The 11,597-nt window shown below is 44.2% G+C and overlaps 1 protein-coding gene across 9 annotated transcripts in view; it reads left to right on the top strand.

Moving 5' to 3' along the window:
- Window positions 1-3,686: 3,686 nt before the first annotated feature.
- PAN3 (poly(A) specific ribonuclease subunit PAN3) overlaps window positions 3,687-11,597 on the top strand; it is a 123,473-nt gene continuing 115,562 nt past the window's right edge. For 6 of the 9 annotated variants that reach the window (XR_011446639.1, XR_011446638.1, XM_069601659.1 and 3 more), the window contains exon 1: window positions 3,715-4,622. Coding sequence is in view for 6 of the 9 variants with exons in the window: in XM_069601659.1 (XP_069457760.1) it covers window positions 4,169-4,622 (454 nt within the window). In the remaining 3 variants the exon portion in view is untranslated. Of the gene's footprint in view, window positions 4,623-8,727; window positions 8,746-11,597 lie in introns of those variants that run through there. The other 3 variants (XM_069601660.1, XM_069601661.1, XM_069601663.1) reach the window with 3 other exon arrangements.

Here is an 11,597-nt window from a genome sequence, read left to right as displayed (position 1 = left end):
AGATGGTGACTGCAGCCATGAAATTAAAAGATGCTTACTCCTTGGAAGAAGTTGTGAGCAACCTAGACAGCATATTAAAAAGCAGAGACATTACTTTGCCAACAAAGGTCCATCTAGTCAAGGCTATGGTTTTTCCAGTAGTCATGTATGGATGTGAGATTTGGACTATAAAGAAAGGTGAGAGTCAAAGAATTGATGCTTTTGAACTGTGGTGTTGGAGAAGACTCTTGAGAGTCTCTTGGACTGCAAGAAGATCCAACAGTCCATCCTAAAGGAGATCAGTCCTGAATATTCATTGGAATGTCTGATGTTGAAGCTGAAACTCCAAACCTTTGGCCAACTGATGCGAAGAGCTGACTCATTTGAAAAGCCCCTGATGCTGGGAAAGATTGAAGGCAGGAGAATGGGAAGACAGAGGATGAGATGGTTGGATGGCATCACTGACTCAATGGACATGAGTTTGAGTAAACTCCGGGAGTTGGTGATGGACAGGGAGGCCTGGTGTGCTGCAGTCCACGAAGCTGCAAAGAGTCACACATGACTGAATGGATCTAATTTCCACTGGTCTCCCAACACATTGCAGATCTGCTAAATTTGCCATGTATTTCTTCATCTAGGTAGTTGATAACGTTTTTTTCATAAAAATAGGTTAAAAACAGACTCCAAAGGAGGTCAGTAAAGACCATGTTGATATGTGGTCAACTTATCAATACTTTCTGGATATTGTTCAATGAGCTCCAGAGCCAGCTTTTTCAACATTTTGACTGACTAATCAAAGAGCACTGAAGTCTCCCAACCATAGCATTGCAGCCTACTTTCCTCCATCTTGTTCACAGGGATTTAATATAGGAAACTGTCAAACATGGTATTGAGGGGTGACTTGCTCTACCTTTGGCATTTCTCTCATGGCCCCAGTAACTCTTGAGGACGAAGGATGTATCCTATACACCTCTGTGTATCAGCGCCTAGCACAGAACCTGCGTGGTACATTGTATACAGTAGATTCTCAACAAAGGCTTATCTGAAAGATATGCTTGATATGGTATGAATTTAATGAATCTGTTTTCTCTCCATTGATACTTCTCTTAGCCATCCACAGATACAAACAATCATTTAGAAATGGTCAAATATGTAGTGGAAAGAGCACATCTTTTGTAATTAGAAGGCATGAACACAAGTCCTGGCTTTGCAATTTACTAGCTGTTTGTGGCTGTTGTTTAGCTGCTAAGTTGTGTTCAACTCTTTGTAACCCCATAGACTGTAGCCTGCTAGGCTCCTCTGTCCAAAGGATTCTCCAGGCAAAAATATTGGAGTGGGTTGCCACTTTCTTCTCTAGGGGATCTTCCAAGCCAGGGATTGAACCCCTATCTCCTGTATTGGCAGGCGGGTTCTCTCCCACTGAGCCACCAGGGAAGCACCTTACAAGCTGGTAACATCATGTAACTCTAGACCTTCAGTTTGTTCATCAATAGAATGGTGGTGACTCATCTTCTTTGGGCTTCCCTGGTGGCTCAGATGGTAGTGTCTGCCCGCAATGCGGGAGACCCGGGTTCAATTCCTGGGTAGGGAAGATCCCCTGGAGAAGGAAATGGCGACCCACTCCAGTATTCCTGCCTGGAAAATCCCATGGACAGAGAAGCCTGGTGGGCTACAGTCCATGGGGTCACAAAGAGTCAGACACGACAGAGCGACTTCACTTTCATCTTCTTTACTTTCATCATATAGTTCTTATGAGTCAATTTTGTTTCTAAAGGGAAATTTGATTATGCCATTACTTGACTTTTTAAAACCCTGTAAGACTCTGATGCTGGGAGGGATTGGGGGCAGGAGGAGAAGGGGACGACAGGGGATGAGATGGCTGGATGGCATCACTGACACGATGGACATGAGTTTTGAGTGAACTCCCGGAGTTGGTGATGGACAGGGAGGCCTGGCGTGCTGCAATTCATGGGGTAGCAAAGAGTCGGCTATCACTGACCGACTGAATTGAATAACTTTCTATTGTCCTCAAGAAAAATGTCTAGTCCTTTCCTGTGCCTTCGAAGGAGTCTATGATCCTGCCCCAACTCAATTCTCCACTATCACCATTCTAACAACCTAAGCTCTTTTTCACCTCTGGGCCTTTATCTCAAGCTGTTCCCTTTGCCTGCAAAGCTCCTTCCTGCGCTCTTACACAAGGGCTACTAGTAGCAGTAATACTACTGTACCAAGAGAAATAGCTACAATCTACTCAATCCTTACTAAGCACTGGATACTTTATATACACTATTAGTTTATCCATTATCAAGTGACCAACTAACCATTCTTAGCTGGTTTATAGATAAGGCACAGAGAAGTGAAGCAACTTACCTCAAGTAACACAGCTGTTAAGTGTAGGCAGTGGATTACAAACTCAGATATGTCCCAATTCAAAGCATATGTTCTCCTTTCCTGCTAATAAGGTATCAGCTTTTCTCCAGAAAGCCCACACTCTAATAGCTAATGTGATAAGGTTAGTACTTAACACACAGGTTTGTAATCGCCTGTGTACCATGTGTCTCTCCAACCAGGGGATAAACAAACCATCTCAAACTCAGTAAAGAATGCCTCTTGTTTACTTTTGCTTCCCCAGCTCTGAGCTCAGTTCCTGGTACACATAACAGGCATTAATAAGCATTTGTTGAACAGACATACATGTGAAAATGTTTTTAAACATGTATTAAAACATGTTTTAATACAATATTGTTTCTCGTTTAGCTAAGGCATATCACCAGGTTTACCCGTTTGTGGGTTATGGAATCCATTCCCCAACCCCTGCTCCTTCTGCACTGTGGTACACTGGCTTCTCTTCCTTCTTCTGTTTGCCACAAATACCGCCGACAAACGTCTCCCCTCCCTTCCAACTGTCTTTTGAGAAAATCGACTGCACAGGAGAAAAACTAAAATACTACTTTCCCTTCATAGCAACTCTTTAAAAACTCTTGCAAACTTTTTTTTTTTTTTAAATACAGCGGAGCATAACATTAGCAATGGGTGCGCGAAAAACCCTATCCTTTGAAAATGAATTTCGAATCAAGACTAGACTGGAGAAAAGAACCCCGGGCGTAGGTAGAACTGAAACGTTCAGGGGATGCCTCTGCTGCGCTGTCCCCAGGTGGCATCTTATTTTTTTTCGATAATATTTTACTGTAGGCTTTCAGTAATATAAATAGAGAAAACAGGTGCTGTACTCAGCTGGGGGTTTGCCTAAGTCAACCTCCTTTGCTTCCAGTTTTTTTTTTTTGATAAAAGGCCCAGGAGTTTTAGGCAATCATTTCTGCAGCTCTCCTCACCCTCAGCTGGAAGGGGGAAAAAAAAAAAAAAAGAGGAGGGTGGGGGAAAAGAGAAGGCGCGGAAGTGAGACGAACGGACGGAGCTCCTCTCCCAGCAGAACCAGGGTTTGGGCTCCGGCCTCAGGTGCGACCCCCCCGCCCCCCAAGAAATAACCATCACATTCCGTAAATTTCGTCGTTTCAATTAAGAAATGACGCTCTGGCTTTACAAGTAAGAGGACAAACGAAAGCGGGAAGGCCTGTCGCCTCGTGAGAACGCGCCCCCAGCCCGCTCCGACACCGACCGCCCACCGCCCGCCCGTCCAACCGACGCCCGGCCAGGACTCCCCCTCCCCCGTTGGCGCTCCAGCTACCCACAAGCCCCCGCGGGCCGGCGCGCAGGCGCAGCGGCGACGGCCGTCTCAGGAAGAGGAAAAGGGAATAAACAACTCGGAGGAACCAGAGCGCGAGAGAGCGAGTGGAGGCAGAATTTAAAAATAAACCGGCCCCTCCGTCCTCCCAGCCCGTTCGCTGCCGCCGCTGCTACCCCCCCCCCACCCCCTACTCCCCGAGCCCGCGCCCTCGAAGTCCCTGTCAGAGGGCCCGCGCGCCCACCCCGTCGTCCCGCGCGCGGCCCCTTTAAGAAAACAGAAGGCGAGAGTGAGTGAGAGAGACTCCCGGCTCTCCCCCTCCCCGCCCCTCCCTCCTGCCCCCTCCTCCCTCCCCTCTCCCCTCCCCTCCCCCCCTCCCCGGGCGGCTCCGGCTCCCGCAGCGGGACAGACCCGCCCGCCCGGGCTTTTCTCCGGCCCCCCGGCAGCGCCGTCCCTCCCTCCCCAGTCTATGGTGGCGGCGGCGGAAGACGAGGCTGCGGCGTTGCCATGAACAGTGGCGGCGGCCTCCCGCCCCCCTCGGCCGCCGCCTCCTCCGCGTCCTCCTCGCTGGCGGCGGCCGCGGCGGTAGTGGCGGTGGCCCCGCCGGGGGTCGGGGGCGTCCCCGGCGGGGCGGCGGCGGCGGCGGCGGCAGCGGCGGGGGTGAAGCTGAAGTACTGCCGCTACTACGCCAAGGATAAGACGTGCTTCTACGGGGAGGAGTGTCAGTTCCTGCATGAGGACCCAGCTGCTGGGGCCGCGCCGGGCCTCGGCCTCCATAGCAACAGCGTCCCCCTGGCTCTGGCGGGCGCGCCCGGGGCCGGCTTCCCGCCCGGAGCGGTCCCGGCCGGAGGAGCCGGGCCGCCCGCGGGGCCCAAGAAGCCGGACCTGGGGGGCCCCGGGCCCGGAGCCGGCGGAGGCGGAGGTGGCAACAGTGGGGTCCTCGACGGGCCGCGGCTGGCAAGTGAGTGTGGCCCGGGGGCGGGGGGCTTGGGGGCAGGGGGCGCCGGAGCCTGGCCCGCGGGGTCCCCCCTCTCCCCTCAGCTTTCGTCTCCCTCAGCGCTCCGAGAGGCCTACGCCCGGGGCCTGGTGCCTCCTTCCGTCTTCCTGCCTCCCCTCCCCATAGCTCTTGGCCCGTTCGGGCGGCGAGGGCCGGCCGGCTCCCCGGGAACGCTGGGCGGTGGACTTTTGGGGGGGCGGGGGTGTGGGTGGGGGCGGGAAGGACGGGGGATGGGCCGCGGCGTGCGGGAGATGGGGGTGTCGCTTCCGGGGGGTGTGGAAAGGGGCCGGGTTTGCCGGCACCTGTGAGTGTGTGCGCGCGCGCCCCGGGCCGAGCGGAGGGGTCCCCTGGTGGGTGTGTGCCGGTCGGGGCGGCCTCCGCGGCTTCCAGGAGTGGGTTGGAAGAGCGGAAAAAGTTTTTTTTTTTCTTTTTTTCTTGTGTGTGTATATGTGCAAGGCTTCTGGGAGAGAGGTTTTCCAGGCAGGAAATGCTTTCTAAGGAATCGGGAGCGAACCGACAAGCAGCCGTCTCTCGCGTGCTTGGTCTGAGTCGGGATTTCACCCAAACTTGCATTTCCGCAGTTTTCTTGAAAGCTGGCGGGAGTCTGCAGGGTGTCCGGAGGTGTATTGCTTGTCTTCTACTACTTTGTATCCAGAGAACCCTCGGCTCGGAGCCTCGGAAATGTGCCACGCCATGAGCCGCGCTCATTTGTGTGCGACTGAGCCCTCGAATTCGGCTCTCATAGGGCAGCGGGCCTTTTTTCACTCGTCTTCTGTTAACCTTGTAACTAGTTCGTCGTTACTGAGTGGAGTTTGCAGTTCTAATAATAAGCCTAAAAGTGTAATCTGGTTTACAAAAGGTTGCCCTTGAAAAGTAGAGGTGTGTCGAGTTTTTCCTTGTTTCTGAGTGTATTGAGCATTTCTAAACCAAGTGGGAAAATCCTACTTCCTTGGGAATTTTAAAAAGTTACAAGATTTGAAACTCATTCGATAGGCTGCTTAACTTGGATGTCAGAACTTTTTTTTTTAAACTGTAAATGGTCTTAAGTATTTGGCTTGATGCTTTAGCAGTTATTTGCTCTGTGAGGGTTATTAAGTGCCTTCTTAGAGATGGGTGTATGTGTTAGTGTGTTTTAAAGATTGTTTCTTTTGCTCTGACGGGTCAGACTTCAGCGCAGATGTATTTGGTGAGGGTGATAATGCTAAGAATAATTTGTAACTTAAAATGTTTTGTCAGAATGGTTACTTTATTGGTGGAATTTTATCACGTTGGAGCAGCAACTTAGCATTTTCTAGGTAAGTTTGCTGGATGTATTGAGTTGTGGCTCAGATTAATTCGTTATGTTTGATTAGTAAGCAGAGAAACGGAACAGTGGTTTTGTTACCTACAGAAAGAGGCATGTTAAAAAAAACGGAGGTATTCAATTTAATATGTGGTATTTCTAGGATTTTCTAATACACAGATGTGGTAGATTTGGGACATTAAAGTTAGGACAGGCTGTAAACAGGTGAGGTTGGAGATGGAGGAGAAATACTAGCAATGACTCAAAGGTGGGGACCATTTCATATCTCAGGAACCAAACGTCTTTGGGAGATAGGTTCTTGAGAGGACAGGCAGTTAGTGCTATGAAGGCATTTTGAAGTCAACGTTTAGTCATTTAATAGTTACTTGATTAAGTAGCTGCAATATGTAGTTGGATTCTGTGGGACTTGCTTTAACTCAACTGGGTGAAGCCCAAGGCTCCTCTTGTCTGCTGTAGGCTTCTTCGGGTGGTCTAGATTGTGACTCCTTTGGGTGAGATAAAATTGTCTCCTATCAGTGAGTGGCCAGTTAAGTTAGGTTGTTCAGGAATCAGGGAACAGGATTGTGTTGGTGATTTAATGCTTGCGTTGAATTTTTTACACTTTATTATTTAATTTTTGATCTAGTTTCTACTTCTGGCTGTGTTATACTCTATTTTATGAGATACTTGATTTGGTAAATGTATGAGGCAATTAAAAGGGAGGACACATTCTGAGAGGTGTTATTAGGAGAAATTTAAATTTTGTTAGTTGTTGACTTGATCAGGTAGAGTCACTGACACAGTTTTATATTGCTTTTACTTTGTTTCCTTTGCTCTTCTTTAGGTAGGTGTAAGAATGTGGACTATTTCTTGAGCCTGGGATGTCAGACATACCTGCTCTGATAAGCCGGGTCCACCTGTAGAAATACTTTGTTTGGGCTCCTTGGGTATCTTGGAGCTGTGTGTGTGTGTTTTAAAGTTTTTGTTGAAGTGTACACACATATGGAACAATATATAGACCATAAAATTTGGAATTTTCACAAGATGAAAACAGCTCATAACAGTACTCAGATCAGGAAATAGAACTCAATCAGGACCTGCAGAAGTTCTGCTCTTCCTACCCTTTGCCAGTCACTCCTTTCCCAGAGCTAACCACTGACTTCATGAACTACATTGTTGATTCATTTTTCACTTTTTTTTTTTTTTTTGAGCTCTATAAGAACATTGTGGGCCTCTTCTTTAAGCATATTTGTAAGATCAGTTATGTGGGAGCAACCTCTTAGTCTCATTCTTGCCTGGTATTACACATTAAATGAATGTGCCTCATTTTATATCCTCATTTTGCTGTTAGTGGGTGATGGTACGTTTCCAACTTTTGTTTATTAGGAAGAGCACTGTTTTGAACATTCTTGAATATGTTTTTTGGTTCAAGTCTATGAATTTATGTTAGGAGTGGAATTTCAGACTTAAAATAGGACATGCGTATGTTCAGCTCTAAGTAGATGACTTCAGATAGTTTGCTGAAGAGATTGTATCACATTTACATTACGTCTAGCGGGCTATGAGAGTTCAGGTTGTTTCAAGTTGCTTCACGTTCTCCCCAGCACTTGATATTAGCCATCTTATAATTTTAGCCATTTTGGTGCCTAAAATTTATGATATAATTTGATGTTTTTAATTTGCATGTGTTGGATTATAACTGAATTAGTTGACAACATTTAAATAATCAGGTTTAACAGTAAACTACAAATTTCTGACTTTCTTTGAAGGGCAACCCTTTTCTATATTAGAATTAGGTGTGTGGGCTGGGCAAGACTCCATTTTTGCCTTATTACTGACTAGGTTAACTTATATGCCTGGCTCCTCTTGGCCTTTGAGTTTTTGACTCTTGCTTTAAGTACTTGAATTGTTTTGGTAGTGTTTCAGATTGTGTGAAAACTTGAGAGGTAAATGCAAGAGGAAATTTTATCCTTACTTTGCAAGCTTTGGAAAACTGAAGCAGAAAGGCTTTTTTTTTTTAGTATGCTTGGTTGCAGTGGTGTTTCAGTCTTGTAAAGGAACTGTACTTTCATTTGTTGCCTACTTTTTATCTGTACAGAAGTATTACACTTCCAGCTCTTTGGTTGACCTGGCAGTATGTTAGTGAATATATTCTGGCATTCAGGATTGTTGGGAAAATAACAGTTTATTTATTACTCTTTTTTAAAGTGTTAGACATTTCATATTTCTTTTGGAATTCGAATCTTCTAAAGGTTCAGTGTGGTTTGATTTGGTGGTTTAATTGAGTTGCTGATTCTTGACCTTTTAATGATGTGATTCTAATATTCTCAGCCAGCTAGACTTTTCATTGTCAAGATACTCAGTTTTTAGCAGCTCAGTATTTGTATTTTATATATGTTACTTTAATTGAAACCCAATAGATTTATTTTCAGTTCTGCTAATTTAATTAGTAGTGAAGGCTCTGGCATAAGGCACATCTAAGGTGGACCTGGCTCTCCTGTCTACTTTGTGATCTTGAGTTTTTAACTTTTAAGCCTCTATTTTTCTTATTTTAAAACGTGGAGGTAATAGTAATACCTAATTCAGAGTTGTGACAGGCTTGAATATAACCCTGTCAGAGCGTTATCTGGCACATAGTGAGGGGTCAGGGTTAGTTGCTGCTGTTAGTTGAGTATTAGTAATAAGTCTACAGTTAGCTTGTACATTTTTTCACCTCCCAGTTTTTGAGAGTATATTTTCAAGACCAGTAAAATAGCTGCAGATGATTGAACTGTGGCTGTCTGTCCAAATGGCAGAAAGTAGGGGGTAAGTTGAAGTTCATATGCAAAACTTTGGAGTGTATGGCAAGACTGTTTTTGTTTAAGTCAGAATTATACTTTTCACCCCACAAACCTGAATCAGCTCACAGAGGAGTGAGTACTGGGAATTTGCCATTAGGAGAGCTCGTATAGGTTAACACATTTTTATTCGACAGTACACAAAGTAGATAACAAAAGACTTTATAATACCATTGATTTCACTCCTTTAATATGGTGCTTGCAAAGTGGCAAGTTTTGATCAGGGTGATAGGAATACAACATTGAATCAAACAGAAGTCTGTCCTGTGGAGGTTACATTCTAGTGGGGAATACAGGTATGTGTATAAGATAAAATTAGATCTTGAGAAGTTTTATGAGGAAAGCTTAGAACTTTATGAAGAGTACTCAGAGAGGGTTGTACTAATGTCTCAGTAAGATTCAGTTAGTGAGTAAACACTTCTTTCCATGAAACTGCATTTGAAATGACTCTAAGAAGCTAAATGATGGCCAAAACATCTATTTTTGTCCTTTTATAGGATTTTTCTCTTTTTAAATTAACTTTCTATTTTGAGATAATTGTAGAGTCGCGTGCAGTTGTAAGAAATAATGCAGAAAGAGCCTGCTGTCCCATCCCCATCTCCCAGGGGCAGCACCTTGTAGAACCGCAGTGCAGTGTCACAGCCACACTGATTGGCACAATCCACTTAACCTTTTCAGGATTTTCTGAGTCTTACTTGTGCGTGTGTGTACACGTGTATAACTGAGTTCTGTGGAGTTTTATTGTGTGTGTGTTTTCACACCTGCCAGCACAGTCAGGACATGGAGCAGCTCTGTCACCCTCAAGAGGCCTTTTTGTCACCTTCCTTCAAATCCCTGGCAACCACTAATTTGCCCTCCATTTCTATAATTTTGTCATTTCAGGAATGTTCTATAGGGAATTCCCTGTTTGCCCAGTGGTTAGGATTCCATGCTTCCACTGCCATATCTTTTTTGTTGTTGTTGTTTGCTCTTCTGTAGGCATATCTGCTTTTGTGTGCAAAGGTATGAATGTATATGGTACCTAGAAATATTTTAGAAATTTATTTATTTTAGGGTTGAATTTATTTAGTTTTTAATAAACTTTTTTGGTAAAAATTTTCACTGGAACAGCAGTGTATAAAGTTAAACTGATCTCATTGCCCAGGGTTAATCATTATTATTAGTTTTGTGTGTAACCTTAACTACTCCTAAGGGCCCAATCTCCACATACACTCACATTGAGGGTTAAGGTTTCAGTATGAGAATTTAGGGGGAGACAGTTAAGTACATAGCATGGGCATACATATACACACTCAAGTTTTGTAGCAGTATTTCCCAGTATTACTTTTGTTTTTCCATATTAACTTTATGTTCTGTTTTTATAAAGTAATTTATGAGCTGAAGTTATATAAAGGAATATGATAAAATTCTTGTTTTATGCACTGTTGTCATTTGCGATCAGTGTTTGCTCAATTGCTCAGTCATGTCTGACTCTTCATGAGCCATGGACTGTAGCCTGCCAGGGTTGTCTATCCCTGGGATTTTCCAGGCAAGAATACTGGAGTGGATTGCCATTTCCTCCGCCAGGGGATCTTCCTGACCCAGGGATCAAATGCATGTCTCCTGCATTGTCAGGTGGATTCTGTACCATTGAGCCACGTGGGAAGCTTGTTGTCATATAGTTGTCAACAAATTCATAACATACAGTATTTGCTCCTCCTTTCATTGTATAGGAATTACTGTTGGACTGGGGGTCCTGAGAATTAGTTTTTTTTGTTTCTTTTTTTTAGTACTCTGTCTTAAGTAACTTTGAACTTAGGGTAGTAATTTAGTCCATGTGGAAATATATTTCTTCGTAGAATATGAGAATGGGGTATGGAGTACATGATGTTTAAAATTCCTTCAGGTATAAAATGTTTGTGTTTTTCTAAATGTTTATTTTCTAGGAAACATTATTTTATGATCAATTTTTAGAATTCATCCTCTTTCCTTTCCAATAGCTTTAAAAAATCTTTGACCTCTCAGCAGCTTCAGCATAGGGAAGGACATGTTCTTTTATCTTGGCTGAGTTAATTGGCCTGTGGATAATGGCACTCTTCTGGTAAAACTTCTTCCTTTTTTGTTGTCCTTTGGTATCTTTTTCTTTAAAAAATTAAAGATATTGTACCCGTTTTTCTAAACTAGCTTTTAATTGTATTTTTAACATTAAAAATTGCAGCTTTTAAAATCTAGGAACAATATCTTGCTTTGGAAATTAAAAATGTTCTGCATGAATGGGGAAGCCTGGTGGGCTTCAGCCCATGGGGTCATGAAGAGTCACAGGCGCACACACAGGTTAAAAGTTTAAATAGCGCAAGAGGATACACAGTGGAAAATAGTCTCCCTTCTTCCTTAGTTCCCTGATCCCTCTCCAAAAGACAGTCACTCTTTTCAGTTTATTATGTATCTTTTCAGAGATGTTCTTTGTAGATCACTCATATTTGTATTTCCCTATCTCTAGTACATCCTGCTCACACATGGAAGCCTAGTGCACTTTGAATTTTTTCACCAAACTGCTTATCTTCCTGTTTGTTTCACGTCTACACATAGAAATATACCTTACTCTTCATAGTGACTGTGTAATAATTCTCTTGTGTGATTGTACTGTTCTTTTCAGCGGCTATTTAGATTGTTTATGGTCTTTTACAAGTGGTGATACTAAGCTGTTACATCTTAATGTACTATGTATACTTATACATAAATTAACACAAATATATGCATATTTAAGGAACATACAGAGTCTTCAGTAAGCTGGTTCAAACTTGTTACATTAAAAAAAATAAGTAGGATCTCACTTCCATG

Source organism: Ovis canadensis, chromosome 10, assembly GCF_042477335.2.
Source record: "Ovis canadensis isolate MfBH-ARS-UI-01 breed Bighorn chromosome 10, ARS-UI_OviCan_v2, whole genome shotgun sequence".
Classification (NCBI taxonomy): domain Eukaryota; kingdom Metazoa; phylum Chordata; class Mammalia; order Artiodactyla; family Bovidae; genus Ovis; species Ovis canadensis.
This window is presented reverse-complemented; position numbering and strand designations above follow the sequence as displayed.